At 54.4% G+C, this 22,220-nt stretch overlaps 1 protein-coding gene across 10 annotated transcripts in view; it reads right to left on the bottom strand.

Annotated features, from left to right (window-relative positions):
• Nucleotides 1-438: 438 nt before the first annotated feature.
• SECISBP2 (SECIS binding protein 2) overlaps nucleotides 439-22,220 on the bottom strand; it is a 39,496-nt gene continuing 17,714 nt past the window's right edge. For all 10 annotated transcript variants that reach the window (XM_053907734.1, XM_019463777.2, XM_019463779.2 and 7 more), the window contains 8 exons: nucleotides 21,915-22,047; nucleotides 8,974-9,137; nucleotides 8,371-8,506; nucleotides 6,958-7,108; nucleotides 6,247-6,467; nucleotides 2,033-2,187; nucleotides 1,632-1,803; nucleotides 439-1,282 (listed from right to left, as the gene is read on the bottom strand). In XM_053907734.1, the coding sequence (XP_053763709.1) occupies nucleotides 1,179-1,282; nucleotides 1,632-1,803; nucleotides 2,033-2,187; nucleotides 6,247-6,467; nucleotides 6,958-7,108; nucleotides 8,371-8,506; nucleotides 8,974-9,137; nucleotides 21,915-22,047 (1,236 nt within the window). In that variant the 3' untranslated portion in view covers nucleotides 439-1,178. The remainder of the gene's footprint in view (nucleotides 1,283-1,631; nucleotides 1,804-2,032; nucleotides 2,188-6,246; nucleotides 6,468-6,957; nucleotides 7,109-8,370; nucleotides 8,507-8,973; nucleotides 9,138-21,914; nucleotides 22,048-22,220) is intronic.

Below are 22,220 nucleotides of genomic sequence, written 5' to 3'. Positions count from 1 at the left end.
CCCTGAGCCGAAATCAAGAGCGGTCGCTAAGCCGACCAAGCCCCCCGTTTAAATAGCTCAGGACGCAAACAGAGAAGCAGACACACACTAGGAGCAGCCAGTGTCAAGACAGGACAGCCTGGTGTCTGACACGTCCACACCACAGGCCACTTCTGTCGTCACTCACTCTGGCTCGCCACAAGCCACTCGCCTCTCGGGTACAGCACGTGACGTGACCGATCTCACCTAAAAGTGTTTGCAAAGCCAACGCGAGCCGTTGCTGAGCTGAGCACCAGTGAAGCCCCGCCTGTGCCGCTTGCTGTGTGACAGGAGAGGAGCAGGCCGGGCAGGGTCTGGGCACACAAACCCTGCCCCGCTCGGGCCCCTGCCATTCAAGCCACAGCACCGAGGGGCGCGGGCCAGGCCGCAGGGGCCCCACGAGCCTGAGCCGGCCAGAGGTGCAAGGCTCTCAAATCATCGCTCTTTATTCCAAATAAATACGCCCTCCTACAGGAGAGCATGCGGGCAACATCCTGCTGGCCTTCCAGACAGAAACCACAGTCACAACACGTTCGTTTACGAGAGAAAGAAAGGATTTGTAGATTATCAAAACTGAAATTTAGAAACTTCAATATACATCGCTTCTTTGAAAAATAAAGACAAAAAGGAATAATCCATATCAAGAGGTCACAGATTAAAGAACCAATTTTCCCTCTGAGGCTCATTTTAGCAAACCCTCCAAGTATCCCCACATCTTCCAGCCAGAAAGCCAGGTCCCCAGCAAGTCCCCTGCCTCAAAAGCGGCCCCGCCCGGCTACTGCTTTTCGGCCCTGCTGGGTCAGCGGCCAAGAGCAGCGGCCCGGCCGTGACCCCGCGGCTCTTTCCACAAACGAACGTGGCTCAGCTCTGCCACATCGGAGGCGGTTCCTTCATGGCAAAGAACTCCGAGCAGCACACACGTTCCAGTCCTTTCCAGACTCCACGTGCTCAGAGACCCAAAGCCACGACTTCAGAATTTTTGGAAAGGTTCCCGCCAGCACGCCCGAACGCCCGTCCCCGGGATGCACATCTCAGAATCGCCTCCCAATCGAACAGCCACACAGAATACATGAGGCCAAGAAGAACTGTGAAGAAGGCCCCAGAGTCTTCCACACCCCCCTTCCTCACCCCAAATACACGACACACCCCGAGGAGTCTTCCTATAAGTTCAGGTTCATCATCTGCGAGGTTGAAGCCTCCAGAGAGTCCTCCAGCTCCAGGGCACCCCGACTGTAGGCTTCCAGGTGTTCTCTCCAGATTTCCACTAGAAGGGAGACAGCGGCACAGCTAAGGGACAGGCTCCTCCGGGAGGCGTGCCGCCCGGGGCTCAGTCCCCACTCGGGCCTGGCACGGACTCCCCCAGCCGGCCATCAGCACACGCTGGCCTCGTGACAGCGCTGTCCTCACGGCCAGCTCCACTCAGGTGCCGTCTGCCCCGAGGTCTGTGTGGGACCAGCTCTCGGGACACCAGGTGGGACCCGACCCGGCCTTCAGCAGCGGGCCCTGCCGCGGGGTGGCCGTGCTGCTGTCCTGGGCGCTCCGCCCATTCCCCACCTCCCCCCCGCTACGTCCCGCACATCTCCGCCCCCGACCCCCCCCGCCCCCGCACTCACTGTAGCGCGGCTCGTCTCTCCCGGCGGCAGGAGCAGGGGGGCCCTGCGGGGGCGGGCTGCCCGGGGCGGGGGGCCCAGGCTCCCCCGCCGGCTCCTGGCGTGCGTTCTCCAGCATGGTCTTGTACGCCTGCCGGGCGGCCATCGTCAGCTCCACCATCCTGTGGAACTGGTCCTGGGACAGAAGCGAGGGCACAGGTGACGCCCCTCCCCACGGGGGGGGACTAAGGGTCTCTGCCCGTCGGGACGGCGCCCTCCCCGGGGAAGCAGGGGGACGGCTGGCGGGGACGCTGGCCACGTGAGGCGTCTCTGAGCAGCGGCGAGCTCGGAGCCGATTCAGAATCGCCGCACGTGCCCTGTGGGCCCCGGGCTCGGGGCTGCCCTGCCGGGGACGCCCGGCTCACCTGGGCCCCGTCGTAGCTGAAGATGCCCACCACGCTGACAGGGACGGCCTTGTTCAAACTGCGCCCCAGAGCCTTGCGGTTGAGAGCGAACACGAAAGGGATGTTCTGCTCGCAGGCATAACCGATGATGGTGTGCAGGGTATCGTCCAGCCCGCCTGGTCAGGGACAACAACCGAAGGGAAACGCGTCACACACAGCGTGGCAGTGACCCTGGTCGCAAAGGGCTTTTTTCTACAGACAGCAACACGGCCCAGCCACTCTCAAGCGGGGTCCACGTCACCGGGAGACGAGCCGGTCACTGCCAGGGCAGTGCACACGAGGCAGAGTGCAACTCTCCAAAAGAGGCACTCCCTCAACGTACTAAAACACGTCTGCGTCGTCATCCTAACGGACGGTGAAGTCTCAGCCTTCTAGAAGTGTCTCTGGACCCAGTTCCCACATGGGCGGGGGCCACGCCACCAAGCAATTCTGAGACACCACTGGCTGTGCAAGAATTCCGCCCCTCCCGACACTCTTGCCTGGAGAGCGTGTCAGACCGCACAGGGTGGGTCTGTCCCAGGAGACCCCCCTCCCCCGGGCCCCACCTCTGGTGCCTGCACACGTCCTTGCGTTCCCCGAGCTCCGGACCAAGGGGCGACACGCTGCGGGGCCCCACACCCTCTCCTTCCGTTCTTCTAAGTTGCTAGAGGCTCACAGCGCTCACCCCAGAAAAGCCTTGCTCACATTTGCCCAGTTTATTAAAGGACGTGACAAAGATCTCGAGTCGCCAGCGCGGGAAGAGACGCACGGGGAGGCCGTGCCCACTCCGGGTGCGCCACTACCCTGGCGTCTCCTGTGCACCGACCGGGAAGCTCCCCTACCCCAGTCCGGGCCGGACTGTGTGGAGGCTTCCAGACTAGTCACAGGATCCACTAAGTCGTGGGCTCCACCCCCACCCCCTCCCTGGGGGCCGGGGGTAGGGGCCGGACAGGGACCCAAGTTCCAACCCTCTCATTTCTCGGCTGGCTCTCTTGGCAACCAGCCCCAGCTTGGGCGGGGTCCAAAAATCACCTCATTAACGTAACAAAACACCTTTCTTGTGGTCCTGGGAAACTCCAAGGATGTGGGGAACTGTGAGCCGGAAACCATGGACAAAGGCCAAACAGGAAGGAGAAATCTATTCTGGTCACGTGAACGAGCCAACTGCGCTTAGTGTTCACTCAACACTCACTGCGTCTCAGGCCACTGGTCACCTGTCCCCTGTGTATTAACGGGCTGCACCCCACATACAGAGGTCACTGAGGGTCCTACACCAACGGGCGGGCCGCGGGCTCACCACCCACCCTGCCTCCGAGCGAGGCGCCAAGGACTCTGCGTGCAGGTGACGCGCCCGCCACCCCAAAACCTTTACTACAAGACAGTTGCACGTGGGTGTCTGTGCACAAGTCACACACACCTAACGAGTCCTCACGAAGGCCAGCAGCGCCAGCAAGGGTGGGTGTGGACAGCCACCAAAGACCACAGCAGGTAGGACCAGGTTTATCAAGATCTACAGAGCAGCTTCAAGGTGCTCCGGGAACAAAGATCACAAAGGGGCCTGTGCTCTGGGACACAGTGGTCCCGGGACCACACACCACTTCCGTGTCCACCTGAAACTTCTGAAATACTCTCACTACAGTTAGGATTTTTTTTTTTTTTGAGGAAAAATAACACGACAGAAATACGCAACTGAGAAGAAGCCTTTTGAAAAAGGGAACTACCGTCAGGCTAGCCTCACCAGGTAGGAGAGCTTGCTGTAATAAGGTGGGTTCCAGAAGCGACCCTACCGTGTGGGACTGAGCGCTGTCGGGGGGAGCACTGTGAAGCAGCAGAAAGAGGACAACTGGGTCGGCCTCTGGAAAGACCCATCTGAAATGAAATATAGTCTACCTAAACACAAAAATGAAAACGTGGGAGAACTAAGAAAACGGATATAAAAAAACCTTTAATAACCTTGGAGTGCTATGGTTGAGAAATAGCATAAAACCTAGAACCAATTAAAGAAACAAGAATAAAAAACACCAACATGATAACAACACCCAGGATCTTCGCGTGGCCAAAACGATGTTTTGAAAACAGGCAAATAACAAACCAGGAAAGTACAACTCTTACCCGAGGAGCTTTCCTATTATATAAAAAGGCACACGTCGGTATTAAAAAGATCAATATCCCCAAACACGAGTGGGCAAAGAACAGGAGCCAACAGTTCCCAGGAAAGTGCAAAGCTGCCCCCCACCTACACAGAAGGTTCTGGGTGCAGGTGCGTAACCCACACGACCCCCAAATGCACCAGCCCTTTCGTCCTCGAGATGTCCCCACCAGAAAGGACAGCATGCACAGCGCATCCCTGTGCGTTGCTAGAGACGTCCAGAAACCACCAGAACATCCCTAAGTCCCGTCTGAGCAACACAAGTGTGTGCAGAGTTACGAGCTGGCTCCCCAGACAGACCATCAAGCTAAAAACCAAGGTGCCAACAGGGCCAGGACCAAATCTCTCTCTCTCTCTCTCTCTCTCTCTCTCTCTTACACACATACACACAAACACACACACACACACACACACACACGCAGACACCATAAAGGACATGTCAAATGTGGGAATGGTGGCTCCTCTGGGGGTCGGGAGGAATCTGGAGGGCTTACTCCTCAAAAGAAAGGAGCGCTGCTGGTACCGGGCTTGCTGCGGGGTCCTGGCCCAGCCCCTCTGTGCACAGACAGACCCCCATGTGGAGCACCTAATATCTGCCTGGGGAGAAAACGTTGCCCATGTCCCCCAGCACCTGGCCCCTAGTTATGTAGAACTATTTGATTTTCTTCCGAGAGAGAAACTTCTTGAAAGCATAGGCCGCTGCGCTGGGAACCGGGTCAATCTGCAACCAGTCTGTTCGGGGTTTAACATTTAAGCTCCACATCCCTCCATCCTGCCTAGACCCTGGCCCAGATGCATGCGGGGACCAGGGAAGCATGCTCTGGGCGCAGAACCATCCAAGGACTAGCACTTCTGGGCCGACAGGAGGTGAGCGCACAGGAGGGGAGGCGGGCGTGCTCCTTAGCCACAACCACAGGGAGCTATTCCCCACTTACTGCTAGAAACTGCAGGGGCCCCCTCTGGCCCGTGTCCCTCACCCCCAGAGCTGACCACAAATGCCAGGGCCCCTTGGCCCCGTGTCCCCCACCCCCAGGGCTGACCACAAATGCCGGGGCTCCCCTCTGGCCTGTGTCCCTCACCCCCAGAGCTGACCACAAATGCCAGGGCCCCTTGGCCCCGTGTCCCCCACCCCCAGGGCTGACCACAAATGCCGGGGCTCCCCTCTGGCCTGTGTCCCCCACCCCCAGAGCTGACCACAAATGCCAGGGCCCCTCTGATCCATGTCCCCCACCCCCAGAGCTGACCACAAATGCGGGGCCCCTTTGGCTCATGTCCCTGTCCCCCACACCCGGCATTGACCACAAATGCTATGTGAGCAGCGGCACCATGGCCACTGTCCCTTCAAAGGGCTGCTTCTCAGGGGACCCATGGCCAGAGCCACAACTTGGGTTTCTGGAGGGCTCCCCACACACCGCTGTGAAAGGGGCTATGGGGCGGGCACGAGGGGGTTCATGCTGAACACCACCGCCCTCTGTGAGTCAGGCTGGGCACAGGGTGTCCACAACCAGCCGCCCATAAATCCCCTGGAAGGGACACCCCTGGGCGCGGATGGTGAATGGGCTTCCCGGGTGGACGACACCCCACGCGTGCGTCCCATGTGACTCCCCGGGAGAGACTCTGGGAGGGTCCGCTGCTCCCAGCCCTCAGTGTCCGCGAGAGCAGAGAGCCCCCTCAGGTGTGACCTCCCAGTGCTCAGACGAGGCAACCGAGACAAACAGAACGCTCAGACAGCTGCCACTTAAAACTCAAGTTCAGAATCGACAGACGAAAGGCCCCTTGAGCAGACGCGGCACTCGCACAGTCCCAGGCCGCCTTACCAAGCTGTCCCTGTAAAATGACCGCAAGCCGCCGGCTCCCTTCTCCGCGGACACACTGACGAGATGTAGTAAGTTCCTTTGGCCTCAAAGCAAAGAGGCCGCAGCCTCGGCGGGAACACAGAGCGGGGCCCCGGGTGGGCAGGTGGCCCCTGGAAATGGCCACCGATTACAGGCGGGGAGAAGCCGCCCCGGCTGCGGCCGTGCAGGGACAACACAGACCAGCTCGTTACCTTTCGACTGAATCTTCTCACAGTTGGGGGAGATGATGATGCACTTCAGCTTCCTGAGCTTCAGGTGCTTGAGCACCTCCCTCAGCCCCAGCACCAGCCGGCGCTTGGTCTTGGCCTTGACCGGATCCTTCTGGTACATCCGGTCTTGGAAGCGCACCAGCTCTCTGAGCAGGTCCGTGACGCAGGCGTCCACCTCCTTGCTCAGCATCTGGCTGCAGTAACTGAAAGAAAAGGGCCGAGGCAGCTGCGGCAACCGCACAGCCCTCTGGGGGCCAAAGACATGGGGCTCCCGGCCCACTGGGTTTCGTGTCCTCCCTGAGCCCCGACCATAAGGGACAGAGCCACTGTGCCCAGCTCCCCCAGCGGCCCGCCACTGAGCCCCACGGCACTGCTGCCCCACGGCAGCTGCTGCTCACAAAACCCACACCCCGAGTGTGAACTGTGCCCTGGAAGGAGGCAGAGCTCCCGAGAAAGCAGAGCACGAGACGGAGCCGGCCGCTCCCCACTCATCCCCCCACAATACCAACCTCGACTGCAGAGGGCCTCTGCCTTCACACCAGCAGGACAAACGCCCTGCAGATCAAGTGGCCGGATGTGGGGACAGGACGAGGACGGAAACCGGGCCTGGCCCCACGGCCGGGGCACATCACGACAGGAGGGCCCGGTGCTCAACGCCAGAGCAAGCACCGCCCGCCCCGGACGGTCACTCACTCCCGGAATCTCCGGCTGTGGATCCTGGGGCAGCCAGCGCCGTCGGGGACCAGGCAGAGGCCGTCCGCCTCCTTCTGGGGCTCGGTTCTCGGCGGCTCTTCTGACTTGCGTTGCCCCGCGGGAGTGGGGGCCGCCGACTCCTCCGTCCCCTCTGCGACGCCACAGAGAAAGAGGCCGTGGCACGCACCTGCGGGGTGGGGTCTCCAGAGCAGCCCCGTCACAACGCCACCGCGGTGACGGGACGCGTGCTGACGGCTTGGGAGAAACAGAAGGACCACCTCCCGCTCTGCTCCCTCCCCAACCCGACTTAGCCACTGTCGATCGCTGGAGGGACACTCCTACAATTTACCATTTTAGCCGTCCCGAAATGGGCAGTTCAGTTGCCAGATTTAATTTTGATATTTAACCTGAAGTTCCTATCGCCCAGTTTTAAAAGCAGTTTTACACAGTCCTTGACTCTTCATATATAACGGTTCAGACCGCTTCTTCAGCAAATGACCCTTTGATGAGATCCAAACTCAAACATCCCAACTACGAGCTTCAAGCTCATGGTCCCCCCGTGACTTCTGGAGACTTCCAAGTACACGGGAGGGGACACATAACCAGAGGAGTCTGCCCACCAGGACAGCACGTGACGGACGTCTGGGGGGCGGACCCAGAAAAGCCCCGGGAAGCCCGCCTGGCAGAAGGCGTCTAAGGGTGGATGGCAGTGGACCCCCAAGCCCAGAGCCCCTCCAGGCACATGCTGACAGGAGGGGGTGCCCACGTCCTACACACACACACACACACACACACACACACACACACGCACACACATTGCCGGTGCCCCTGCTTCTGGTGACCCCAGAGGGGAAACTCCCTGGACGCCCACCTGCCACGTGGCCTGTGAACACACCCCAGGGCTACACGGCAGGGGACTACCGCCACAGGCCACAGACACGCCGCGGGCTGGAGGGGCACAGGTGGCAGGATTCCCCTGGAACAAAGTCTGGGCGAGGCCCCGGGCCGAGGGCACGGGGGCTGCTGTGCTTCCGAGCCGGGCGCCGTGCTCCCTCTGTGAGAAGTCCGCGAACCGCAGGCTCACGCTCCGTGTCCTGCTCTGAGCGCGTAGCTCAGTAGAAGCTCCCGAGCGTGTTCTCCACACGGCACCACGACCCACGCTGCTGGGAGAACTGCCCTGCACTTACTGGCGGTCACCGTCACGGCCACTTCAGGTCGCGGGAACCGTTTGAGGACTCACGGATCGCCCTGGGGGCCTCGCCCCGCTGTCCCCAGAGTCTGGAGCGCAGGCGCCAGGAGATGTGTCCGCCCAAGGGGGCTCCGACAACGACCGGCCGTCACGACCGGGCTCCCGACGGCCCTGCACACGGCCGCCCCCGCCAGAGCCCGCGGGGCAGCAAACGCGCTCCGTACCTGAGGGCTCGGCCTGTTCCAGGGCCTCGTCGCCACCGCTCTCCCCGTCCAGCGCGGCGTCACTGGCGGGAGCCGGGCTCACAGTGTTTTCTTGGAGACGCTGCTGCTTTCTCTCCTGCCGTTCTTTCAAAATAATCTTTAAAATTAAAGAAGCGATTAAAACACCTACACGCTTGTCCTCTTAAGTGAAAAGCTCTCCTGCAAAACACGCCACCCGACGTCAGCTCACGGACGCCGCGCCTCCCCAGGGCCTGCAGAGCCGGGCACACTGGACCCGGGCCACCCTCCGCCGGCCGCGACAGCCCCAACGGGACCCGTATCCATGGAATCTGAACGGCAGGCAGATGACCCCGGGTGGGGTGAGAAGGAGGACGTCACGGCCAAGCACTCCCCGCCTGCAGCAGCAGGGGCGCCCTGCCGCGTCCCCTCTGCCCTGTCACCCAGGGGGGGACCGCTCGTCAGAGAACCACACACGCCTCTTCACAGGGCACATGCAAGGGGAGTCCACATCCACACGTAAAACGCTAGGAGCCGGAAGACGTAACGCACACACAGGAGAGTCCTAGGTTTTTCCGCACCCCGTTTCAAATGGCCACCCTGTACCTTCTTCAACGACGTCGGCTTCTTGGCTTTGGGGACCTCCCTCTGCTTCCCCTTCTTCATCAGCGGGGCGCTGGAGTCCAAGGGGTTGTGTGGGGTCTTCACCTGGCTGAAGTGGCCCTTCTTCCCCGACACGGGGTCTCTGGAGAGAACCGGCACCGCCCCAACTGCCACACGGAGGGGACGCACTCATCAGGACACCGCCACACTGCCCGTCCGCCCGTGACCTCCCTCGTCCTCATCAAACGGATGCTCACACAGCCCTGTCATGGGCAACGGCTCTCAGGGGAGTTTAGTGTCTTCTGGGGGAGATCCAAAAGAGCCATCAACTGATCTGGGGAGAAGCGTCGTCCTATCCCTGTGATGGCACCTGCACACTGCCCGGGAGAGGGTAGACTGGGGGTGGGGTGGGCCCCCACCCCCCCACCCTCCTGACACTAGGTATTTCCAGACAGCGCGTACTCACGACAGCTCTCCCAAGGAGTGCCTCCCCATTTCCAGCTGACCCTGCCTCTGCAGAAGGGGCCACGGGTTTCCACACATCCCTCCTCCCTCCCTAGCTTATAAGATTCTAGGAATTCTTCTAGCGGATTCTTGAGTTTTCCAGACAAAAATACACTCTCCTCGATCAGCTCCTGTGCAGCTGGTGACAAGCGCCCCACCATCCTCACAAGATCACAGTCGCGCCTTGCCGTTTCCGCTGCGCTTTCCCATCCTGCTCCCCTTCCCAGCTCGTTCCGGCTCCGAGGAAACCCTCTCTTCCCTCTCTCGGGGACCATTTCCACACACACACCCCAGAAAAGAGAACGGGACAACACCCCCCACGTCCCCACCATACAGCGTCAAGGACCCCACTATCTCCCTGCCCTCCTCGGGTCTGGAATACAGAGGTTACTGGCGTCTTCCCTGGCGGCACGCCGGGTGCCCTGCTTCGGCCCACAACGGGTCTGTACTCCGGCTCCAAGCCACCGCCAGCCCCGCACAGCTGCTGGGATCTCCGAAGCTGTGCTCCCACGGTCGGTTTGAGACATACAGGCGACGAGCCGTTCTTGAACCACCCCCCACCCCCCACCCCCCGTGCTGACCCTGCTCACATCCACTCGCTCTGTCCCTAACGCCACCTCCCAAGGCAGGACCTCCGCCGGGCTCCTGTGACTCCCGCCGCCTGGGCCCCTCCCGTCTGCCCTCTGCCAGGCGACTCTCTACACACGGCATGAGCGGGTTGCCTGGGATCCCTCCCACACGCACAGTGAAGACGCCAACCCCCAGCCCAAAGAGCAGCCACCAGGCGGGACACAGCTGTCATGACACATCACGTCAGCCCCCTCGGACGCGACCAAAGGCTGACAGCAAACGACACAGCTCTACCGGTGCTCCATCGAAGTCCGGTGGGAACAGCACGGTCTGGGGCATCCCGTCCGGGGTGCTCCCATTCTCTCCCTGCCGACAGCTGGCTGCAGCAGGGCGGAGGAGCACCTGTGAAAACCTGCAGCTTCACGGTCTCTGCCGGAAGGGGCTGCTGGAATCAGAGCGTGAGCGTTCAGAGAGGTGACCCGGCAGCAGGCCGGGCAGGCAGCCTCGGCGGTGGTCGTCTGCGGGCAAGCAGCAGGGCGAGAGCCAGGCCGCCCACATCCCTGCCGGCGACAGAGCCCTCGTGCGTGTGCGGGCATCACACGAGTCCCAGGGCCCCGAGCCACGGCCGGCCTGAGCACGGCCCGCAAGCGAACACACACCTGCGACCACACGGGCGGAGGCGCCTGTGCGATCTCCACGCGTTTGAGCACAACCTCCGGCGTGTGTGCCGTGCAGATGCAGGAGTGACCCCTGGAGCGCCACGGACAGTAGGAACAGGGAAAAGCCACCGAGCTGAGACACCAGCGAGCTCTCAGATCCAGACCTGCGCAGCTACTAAAAAATCCCCAACGAAACCACTGCCATCACTGCTCTCGGGGGGTGGGGGTGGGGGTGGGGGGTGGCGGGATTCCGAACCCCGAGCTGCGACAACATGCTAACTAAAATGTTCACTATTCTCAAGAAATCCTGAGGCTTTCAGAAAAGGATGAGAAGAGAAGCCGGGGGAGCGCTGCTAGCTGCGGGACAGGGCCGACGAGGGACTCGAGGCAAATGTGTGAGCACATCTGAAGCCAGGGATTCGATGACAAGAAACCGTAGAGGGGGCCCCGCAGTAGACCTGACACGGCAGAAACGCCAGTGAGGACGCAGAGGAATCAATACAAGCGATTCAGTCCCAAGAAAACACTCAGAGGGATTAAGAAACGCGACCCGACCCGAGGACAGTGGGGCGACGGCCCGCAGACTGATGCACGCATAACGTGGGGTGAGGGGGACGAGAGAAACAGGCCTGAAAGTTCCCGAGTCCGAGGAGAGCATCGGTGCCCAGAGCCAAGGCACAGCCAAGGCAGGGCGCACGGAGACAGATGCACAGCGCACGCGCCCGGGCCCAGTGCTGAAGGTCGACCACAGAGAGCAGGGGGACAGCAGCTCAGCACAACGGGAGCGGGACCAGGGGCACCTGCCGTCTTGCGGACGACAGTGGAGGCCAGAGCGCGACGGCACCCGGAGCACAGGCACGTGTGTTGGCCAGTGTCCCGGCGCCCTTTTTCCAGTCAGATTCGCACCCTGTGTCTCTCTGCAGCAATTTGCACAAGATCTTAATCTTTTTCATCATTATTACTGCTCGTGGTGATCTGTGACCAGTGATCTCGGGACTTCCCACCGCAACTGTCCGGAGCCCCACGAGCCACGCGCGTGTAAGACGCGGAACCTAATCGGTAAGTGTTATGCACGGACTGCTCTACTGACCGGCCGTTCCCCGGTCTCTGTCCCCTTCCTTGGGCCCCCCCAGGCCCCGAGACACAGCGGCACTGAAATCAAGCCAGCTGACAGTCCCGCCAATGGCCTCTACGTGCTCAGCCACGAGGCGGCCCGGTGAAAGCCGAGACCGGCCAAAGCCAAAGCTCTTGTGACCGCCACGGAGGTTCCTGAAGGGCGCTAACTGCCACTCCGGCGAACGCACGGGCAGTAAGAAAGTAGAAGCGGGAGAGCCTGGGTGGCTAGGCCGGTAAAGCGTCCGACTCTTGATTTCGGTCCACGTCACCATCTCACAGTCACGAGATCAAGCCCCGCATCAGGCTCTGTGCTGGGACCCGCTCAAGATTCTCTCTCCCCCCTGCCCTCCACCACTTGCATGCTCGCCCACCCTTTCTAAATTTTTTTTACTGTTTATTTTTGAGAGCGCGCACGCCCTAGCAGGCTGGCTGAAAACAGGCCTAGGGTATTCGGAAAGGGGGAGGTGCAGAGAGGGGGGGGAGACAGAGAATCCGAAGCAGCCTCCAGGCTCTGAGCTGTCAGGACAAAGCCAACGTGGGGCTCAAACCCATGAACCGAGAGATCGTGACCTGAGCCGAAGTCGGACACTTAACTGACAGAGCCACCCAGGTGCCCCTCTAGTTCTTAACAGAAAAAAAAAAAAAAAGGGAAAACAGCCTTATTGCTGACGTGGAGAACGTTTTAGTGGCCTGGCCAGAAGATGAAACCGGCCGCAGCCTTCCCTTCGGAGAAGCCTAACCCAGAGCGAGGCCCTGACTCTTCAGTCCCGTGAAGGCTGACAGAGGTGAGGAGCCTGCAGAGGACGAGTCTGAAGCGAGCGGAGGTGGTTTCGGGAGGACTGAGGAAGGAGGCCGTCGCCCCGACGTGGAAGTGCTGGAAGGGGCAGCTGCGGCAAGTTCTCTAGAGCATCCGGCTGAGGGGATCACGACGGCGGCCGCACTCACCGGCAGGTGTTCGGGGCCGAGGCCAGAGCCTCCCGTAGGAAGAAGATGCCACCCAGGACTTTCCGTGGCTGGAGAGGAGAAGTCGGCGCCTGGCTTCAAAGCTTCCAAAGGCGGGCCGGCCGTCTCATCGGGGCTAATACGGCTGGTGACTTTAAGTTGAAGCCAATGCTCATTGACCATTTTGAAAATCTAGGGTCTTTTAAGTCTAAATCTACTTCTGGGGAAGACAGCAGAGTAGGAGGGTCCTAGGCTCAGCCCATCCCATGGTTACACCTAGATAACAGCCACGTGAGTGTAAATAACCCAGAAAAGGACCTGACAGGCAGAACAGACTCTCCCAGCTAAATGTATGGAAGAGGCCACATCAAAGATGATAGGAAGGGGGGGAGACACGGCCTGGAGCCAAATGGGACCTGTAGGACCGTCCACAGGAGGGAGAAAATGCAGCACAGCAGGTGCAGAGTGGAGAAGGGGAGACCCCACACCAGACACCCAGAACCCACAGTGGGAAGATGAATCACCATACTCGGCTTTGAAAACCGGACAGGTCTAACACTGTGGGTTCTTAGTCAAGCAGGGCATAGGCACCTGAAAACGTTAAGAATCAATAACTCTGCGCCGGGAGAACTGGAGGGCTACGGGAAACGGAGACCCACCCTCACAGAGACAGCACGCTAGCCTTGCTGAGGTACAGCCTACAAGCAGCAGGCTGAAAACAGGCCCTGGGGTATGCGGGAGGAAGATATGTTTACTGACCTCAGAGCATGGGCCGGAGGGGCAGGGATCCTCGGAAGACTTCTCCCAGAACAAAAGAGCTGGCAGGTGCCATTTCCCTCCCCCACCCCCCAGCCGAGACACCCAGGAACCTGTGGGAACCAGCACAGAGTGAACACTCTCCACCTTGCTTGGTAACACTGTGTCCTGCCCCACACCCCAGCCCTGCACTCTCCTGAGGACCTGCCCCCCTACCCTGGCCTCGGCAGCTTTCTGGGGCAGAGCGGCAGGCCCCCTCCCACAGTGGACTGGACCTTGCCAGCACTGTGCCCCTCACTCCCATGCTCTTCTGCAGCCCTACCCCCTGCATCCAGGCCTGCCTCCGGGAGTTTTCCTTGTGCACCGCAGGTCCCCAGTGGCAGCGGACCAGCAGGGGACCTTGCTGGTATCAGGAGCTCCGCCCCAGAGCTCTCCTGTCAATCTCCCCCTCCAATGTGCCCTGGGCCCAAGCCCATCCAAACCAGTGCCACAAGCCAGGCAGTGAGCAAGCAACTCCACAAGAGCCCAGCACCACTCCCAAGTGACTCCTGCCCCAGGATAGGGGACAATCACCACACACACCGGTCCGACTGTGGCCCCAGCAGTGGGCAGGGGTCGGACATGTGGTCTGATTGCAGGACCCACCCACCAACACAAGCTTCTCAGGAGACAACACAGGGAAAGCTCCCTGCAGTTTCGGTCGGTGCTACCACATTGCCCGCAAACATCCGGTCTGACTCAAGCCTACAGCAGCCCCTGACTGGTGAGCTCACAACACGGGACCAAACACTGCCCAAAACAGGCACAGAGAGCCATTGCAGACTGAAGGAAAAAAGTGCCTAGGCCACAACAGGAGGGCACATGCAACACATGCAGGTGACGTCCCTGAAACGCCAGGCCCTAGGGAACAGGGGACGCTGCACCACAGGGCACTGCAGCACCTCTTCCTCATAAGGCCACGACTTCCAAGAGCAGGAGACACAGCTGACTTTCCTAACACACAGAAACAGAGAATCAGACAAAATGAGGAGACAGAAGAGTATGTCCCAAAGAAAGAACACGGCAAAATCGGAGCAAGAGAGCTAAGCGAAATGGAGTTAAATGATATTCTTGACAGAGATTTAAAGTAATGGTCATAAAAAAAACTCAGTGGACTTGAGAAAAGAGGGGAGGACCTCAGTGACACCCTTGACAAAGAGAGAGAAAATGTAAATAAAGAACCAATCAGAGACAAAGAACTTAATAACTGGATTAAAGTGCACGAGATGGAATAAACTGTAGACTAGAGGAAGCAGAAGAAAGAACCGATCAGTGACCCGGGGAACGTAACAATGGAAAACGAAAACCATCAAGTAGAAAAGGAGAGAGAAAAAGAAAAAAAAATGAAAAAAGACTAAGGGAAGGAACTTAGCAGTACCATCAAGTGTCATAACATTCATATTATAGGAGTTCCAGAAGAGAAAGGAGGGCAGAAAGCTAATTTAAAGAAATAATAGGTGAAAACTTCCCAAATCTGGGGAAAGAAACAAAAATCCAGATGCAGGAGGCACAGAGCTCCCCTGCCATACACACAAAATAAACCCAAGGAGGTCCACCCCAAAATACTTAGTAACTAAAATGGCAGAGGGGCACTGTGTGGCTCAGTCCGTTGAGCGTCTGACTTCGGCTCAGGTCATGATCTCACAGTTTGTGGGTTTGAGCCCCGTGTCGGGCTCTGTGCTGACAGCTCGGAGCCTGGAGCCTCCTTCGGATTCTGTGTCTCCCCCCTCTCTGCCCCTCCCCTGCTCACACTCTGTCTCTCGCTGTCTCTCAAAATACATAAATGTATAAAAAACAAAAAACTTAAAATGGCAGAAATTACTGATAAAGGGACAATTTTAAAACCAGTGAGGGAGAAAACAGTTACATACCAGGGAAACCCCATAAGGTCATCAGCTGATTTTTCAGCAGAAGCTCTGCAAGCCAGAAGGGAGTGTGGCACGATCTAGTCAAGATGCTGAAAGGAAAAAACTTGCAGCTGACAACACTCTAGCCAGCAAGGCTGTCATTCAGAATAGAATGAGAGATGAAGAGTTTCCCAAACAAACAAAAGTTAAAGTTAAAATTCATCACCACTAACCGAGCCCTACAAGAAATTTTAAAGGAGCCTCTGTAAGTGGAAAGGAAAAACCACATAAGCATGAGTAAGAAAGGCAGGGAGCACAAAAGCAGTAAAATTAAGCGTTATCTATAAAACTCAGTCAAGGAATTCACAAAATAAAAGGATGTAAACTATGACACCATATACCCAAAACACAGTGGGAAAGGAGTAAAAATTTAGTGCTTTTAGAATGGATTCAAACTTAAATGACCAACAACTCAATACAAACTATGTATAAAGATATGATATGGAAACCTAATGACAACCACAAATCAAACACTGGTAACACATATGCAAAAATAAAAAAAAAAGAACTGTAAGTATATCACTAAAGAAAGCCAGCAAACCATGAGAGAAGAGAGCAAGAGAAGGAACAGAGACGATCTACAAAAAAGAATCATAGAACAAGTAACAAAATGACAACGAATATGTTTCTATAAATAGTTACTTTGGATGTAAACGACTAAACGCTCCAGTCAAAAGACATAAGACAGAATGAACTAAAACAAAACACTTAAATGTTGCCTACAAAAGCCTCATTTCAGACCTAAAGCCACATGCAGATTGAAAGGGAAGGGATGGAAGAGTGTTTATCCTGCAAAGAGAAATGAAAAGATAGCCAGCGTAGCAATGCTTTTATCAGACAAAATAAACTTTACGACAAAGACTAAAACAAGAAACAAAGAAGGACACCCTATACTCATAAAGGGGACAATGCAACAAGACAATAACTGTAAACATGTACGCACCCAACGTGAAGGTGGCCCAGACACAAAGCAGCTACTAAAAAACATAAAGGGAGTAATCAATAGTAACACGTTAACAGTAGGGGACTTTAACGCTCCACTTACGGCAATGGGCAGACAATCCAAGCAGGAAATCAGCAAGGAAACAATGGCTTTGAATGACACATTTGACCAGATGGATCCAACAGATATATTTAGAACATTTCATCATAAAACAGAGTGTACACACTTTTCGAAGCGCACATGGAACATTCTCTGGAAGAGATCACAGATTAGGTCACATAACCAGTCTCATCGAATTCAAAAAGAGAGAAGTCATTCCATTCATCTTTTCTAACCACAGCACTATGAAACCAAGAATCACAAAGAAAAATTTGGAAAGACCAAAAATAACTGGAGGTTAAACAACATACTACTAAACAATGAATGGGTCAACTAAGAAATCAAAAAGCACGTGGAAACAAATGAAAATGAAAACATGACAGTCCAAAACCTTTGGGATGCAGCAAAAGTGGTTTTAAAAGCAAAGTTTACAGCAATACAGGCCTACCTTAAGAAACAAGCAAAGTCTAAAATAAACAACCTAACCTTACACCTAAAGGAGGTGGAAAAAGAACCAACCAACCCCCAAACCAGTAGAAGGAAAAAAATCATAAAGATTATAGGAGAAATAAATGATATGGGAACTAAACAAAAAACAAAACAAAACAATAGAACAGATCAATGAAACCAAGAGCTGATTCTTTGCAAAGATCAACAGAAGCGATAAACTTTTAGCCGGACTCATGGAAAAAAAAACAGAGGACTGAAATCAACAAAATCAGAAATGAACGAGGAAAAATAACTAACACCACAGAAACACAGAGAATTATACAAGAATATTACTGAAAATTATATGCCAATAAACTGTACAACCTGGAAGAAAGGATAGATTTCTACTAACATATAACCTCCACTAAACTGAATCAGGAAAAAAATACAAAATTTGAACAGACCAATTACCAGCAAGGAAATTGCATCACTCATCAAAAACCTCCCAACAAACTCAAGTCCAGGACCAGAGAGGGCCTCATAGGTGGATTCTACCAAGCATTTAAAGAAGAGTTAACACCTATTCTTCTCAAACTATTCCAAAATATAAAAGAGGAAGGAAAGCTTCCAAATTCATTCCATGAGGCCAGCATTATCCTGACACCAAAACCAGATAAAGACACTACAATAAAAGAGAACTGCAGACCTCCATCACTGATGAACACAGATGCAAAAACTCTCAAGAAAATATGAGCAAACTAAATTCAACAACACATTAAAAAAATCATTCACCACGATCAAGCGGGGCTTATTCCTGGGATGTAAGTGGGGCTCAATATTTGCAAATCAATGAATGTGATACAACACATCAACAAGAGAAAGGATAAGAACCATATGATCATTTCAACGAATGCAGAAAAAACATCTGACAAACTACAACCACCATTCATGTTAAAAAGCCTTAACAAAGTAGATCTACAGGAAACACACTTCAGCATAATAAAGGCCACATGTGAAAAATCCACAGCTCACATCATCCTCAACGGTGAAAAACTGTGGGCTTTCCCCTAAGGTCAGGAACAAGACAAGGATGTCCGCTCTCACCACTTTTATTCAACAAAGTACTGGAAGTCCCAGACACGTTAATCAGACAACAAAAAGAAAGAAAAGGCTTCCAAACTGTAAGGAAAAAGTCAAAATTTCACTATTTTTAGATATGATACCATATACAGAAAACTCTAAAGACTCCACCAAAAACTACTAGAACTGATAAATGAATTCAGTAAAGTCACAGGATACAAAATCAATGTACAGAAATTTGCTGTATTTCTACGCACTAAGAACGAAATAGACTGAAGAGAAATTAAGAACAGTCCCATTTACAACTGCACCAAAGATAATAAAATACCTAGGAATAAAGTTAACCAAGGAGGTGAAAGACACGTACTCTGAAAACTATACAACCCCAGTAGAAGAAACTGAACATAACACACACAAATGGAAAGATATTCCATGCTCATGGGTGGGGAGAACAAATATCGTTAAGACGTGCATACTACCCAAAGCAATCTACAGATTTAATGCAACCCCTATCAAAACATCGAAGCATTTTTCACAGAACTAGAATAACCCTAAAATCTGAATGGAACAACAGAAGACCCCGAATAGCCAAAGCAATCTTAAGAAGAATAAAACTGGAGGTATCATAATCCCAGACTTCAAGCTCTACCACAAAACTGTAGCAATCGAACCAGCACAAAAACGGACACATAGATCAATGGAACAGAATCAAGAAGCTAGAAATAAACCCACAATTGTATGGTTCACTGACCTTCAACAGTGGAGACAAGAATACATAATGGGAAAAAGTCTCTTCAACAAATGGTGCTGGGAAAACCGGGCAGTTACACGCAAAGTAATGAAACAACTGCTTTCTTACACAGAAACAAGTTGAAAACTGATTAAAGACCTAAATTCGAGACCTGAAACCATAAAAATCCCAGAAGAGGGCACAGGCACTAATTTCTCTGACACTGGCTGTAGCAGAATTTTTCTAGATATGTCTCCTGAGATTAGGGAAATACAAACAAAACTACTGAGACTTTATCAAAATAAAAAGCTTCTGCCCAGTGAAGGAAGCAATCAAACTTAAAGACAACCTTCTGAATGGGAGAAGTTACATGCAAATGACATAGGCAATAAAGGATTAGTATCCAAAACACATAAATAACTTACACAACTCAACACCAAAAAAACAAAACAAACAAAAACCAAAAAACCAAACAATCCAATTAAAAACAGACAAAAGGAGCGCCTGGGTGGCTCAGTTGGTTGAGCGTCCAACTTCGGCTCAGGTCATGATCTCAGTCTGTGGGTCTGAGCCCCACGTCAGGCTCTGTGCTAATAGCTCAAAGCCTGGAGCCTGCTTTGGATTCTGTGCCTTCCTCTCTCTCTACCCCTCCCCTGCTCATGCTCTGTCTCTAAAATAAATAAAAACATTAAAAAATTTTTTAATAAAAAAAAAAAAGACAAAAGACATGAACAGACACTTCTCCAAAGACGACATTCAGATGGCCAACAGGTGCATGAAAAGATGCTCAACATCACTAATCATCAGGCCTCTAAAAGCCCTCCCTTTGCTCCTGCCCTGTGCCTGCCGTCTACCCTGTTGCCAGCCAAGGCCACACCTCCTGTCTCTAAGAACCTGGGAGTACAATAAAACTGTGTTCTCCTGAGCCTCTCCTCTGTCTCCTCCTGTGGCCACACCTGACTCACCATCCCATTAAAAAATACAGAACAAGCCCAAAGCTAACTGCCGAGGAAAAGCGGACTTTGCCCACATGTAAAGGTAAAAACAAATTACCAACTTCTACCAAAGCACCTGGGTTGGTCTGAGACACACAGTCAGAGCCCTGCAGACCTTTCCCAAACAGACGAGTTGAGACAAGTAAGGCTCAGGGAGGGCTATCCGAGGGGCAGCGGTCCCGGGCGTTGGTGTGTATGTACCCAGACTGGTGACGGATCCAAGCGTGGATCCTGGTAAGAATACAACTACCAGCATCACTGAGACAGTCCAGGAAACTGACATATACAACGTGAGTAAATCTCAAACACCCTGACGCACGAAAGAAGCCTTACACGAAGGAGCGTGTACCACCAAGTCCCTTCACGCGAAGCTCTCGGACAGGAAAAACGATTCTGTGGCAGACCTAGAATCCACACGGGGCTGCCTGGGGCAGCGGCAGGGACGGGCTGGGAGGGGCCGGAGGGAGCTCCCGAGGATGCTGACGGGAGTCTGGGTCCCACAGGTCTGCGTGTGCCAAAACCCTGCAGAGGGCCTACCCAGGATGTGCGCACCTCACTATATGCACGCTTTGCCTCCAAAGAGAAACGACCCATAAACGGAGGCTGAGCTCTAGGTGATGACGTGCACGCCCCCACAGGCAGGGGCAACGTCGGCAACGTGCAACTTGGGAATACAGCCAAAAAACAAAACAAAAACGACACACAAAAAAATGATGGGCGGACAGGCCAGGGTCTGCTGGGGTCCCTTTCTTAAAAGGCCAGAGAGTAGACATCTCAGGCCCCTGAGCATCTGAGTGTTGCAATATTTAACCGTCACTTCCAAAGTCATCACGTTTAAGTAACTTGTAAAAATCTAGTCTCTTAACCATTCCGAAACGCACAACCCGGGGCATCAATCACGCACAGTGTTGCGCGACCATCATCGCTCCCCATTCCCCAAGGATGTTCGTGCCCCCACGGAAAGTCTGTCCCCGCTCAACAGGAAGTCCACGTACCCTCAACCCCCACGACCCTCTAATCCACTCTCTGCGTCTTTGTCTACTCTGGATACTTCCCGTACCACGTGCCCTGCGGAGGCTGGCTCGTTTCGTCAGCACACCGTTGTCACGTCCACCCACGTGGGCGCGGGTGGCAGGGCCGCCTTCCTTGCCACGGTTGAGGAGCGGCCACCGGACGCCTGGACCCCGCTCAGTAGCCGTCTGCGCGGGTACACACCCGGGGGGCGGGGGCTTCCGCCTTTAACTGTGGTGATAAAGCCGCTACGAACACCGGCTTGCACGCGTCCGAGCCCATTTTCAACTCTTCCGGGGGCACAGAGGAATGGAATTGCCGGGCACGTGACAACCTCCACTTAGCGTTCTGAGGAGCTGCCAGCCGGCTTCCCAAGTCAGTCTCGGCATCTCACGTCCCCCGGGGCCCCCATCTCTCGACATCCCCGCCAACGCCTGCTATTTCCCGTGTCTGACTGCGGCGACCACAGCAGGTGAGAGGAGCCAGCTCGCTGAGGCGCTCGCTTGCATTTGTGAGATGACTGATCCTTGGAGCATCTTTTCACGGGTTACTGGTCCCGTGTGGATCTTCTTGCGGAGCCGAGTCGACGCCTCTGCCTGTTTTTCAGCAGGTGTTTATCGTTGAGTTGTAGGAAGAGTTCGTAGATCTTTGGACATCAAACCCTCATCAGATACGTGACTTGCAAACATGGTCTCACATTCTGCGAGTAAATTATCTTTTCACTTTCTTGAAAATATCCTCTGGTACACAGAAGTCCTTGGTTGGTTTTTATTTACGTGGTCCTGTTCGCGGTCTAATTACGAGTCATGAAACTGACTTTTGATTTCTTCCAGCATTTTTACGGGTTTAGTTCGCACACTTAGGTCACTGCCCCATTTTGAGGAAAATGATGTATATGGCGTGAGGCAGAAGCCCAGTTTTCTGTGGTGTGTAGGAATCCAGCTGTCCCAGCACCATCTTTAAAAGTGTTCCCTGTTCTTTTAATGAACATATTTGGCCAAAGATTCACCACCCATAGATATGTGGGTTTATCTCTGGACTCCCGATCCATCCTGCTGGTTATCTTTCTCCTTATCCCACTACCATGCACTCTGGATTCTACAGAAATACCTCTGATTACAGGATACAACAGTCACAGAGCAGTCGGGATGAAAAAACCCTTACCCGAGAACACCACCGGCTTGGAGGACGCTCTTGCACTCTGGGCGTGCTGCTTCTTTTCCAAGGCTGCCAGCATCCCCCCCAAATCCAGCTGTACTGGAACCTGGCTCTTCTTTCCACTGTTTTTAAAATTATTCTAAGGAATTAAAAAATCAGAAGTTTATTTAGAATACTACTTCTCACAACCCTTTACTTTGTGACAATCCTCTACAAGATAAAATGAAACAGATTCAGAGACCATAAAAATCTTCTAAAAATTAAAGGAATCCCAAACGATGCCACATTATCTTTTTTTTTTTAATGTTTTTT

This window comes from Panthera pardus, unplaced genomic scaffold (genome assembly GCF_024362965.1).
Source record: "Panthera pardus isolate Hobbes unplaced genomic scaffold, ASM2436296v1 HiC_scaffold_20, whole genome shotgun sequence".
Classification (NCBI taxonomy): Eukaryota; Metazoa; Chordata; class Mammalia; order Carnivora; family Felidae; genus Panthera; species Panthera pardus.
This window is presented reverse-complemented; position numbering and strand designations above follow the sequence as displayed.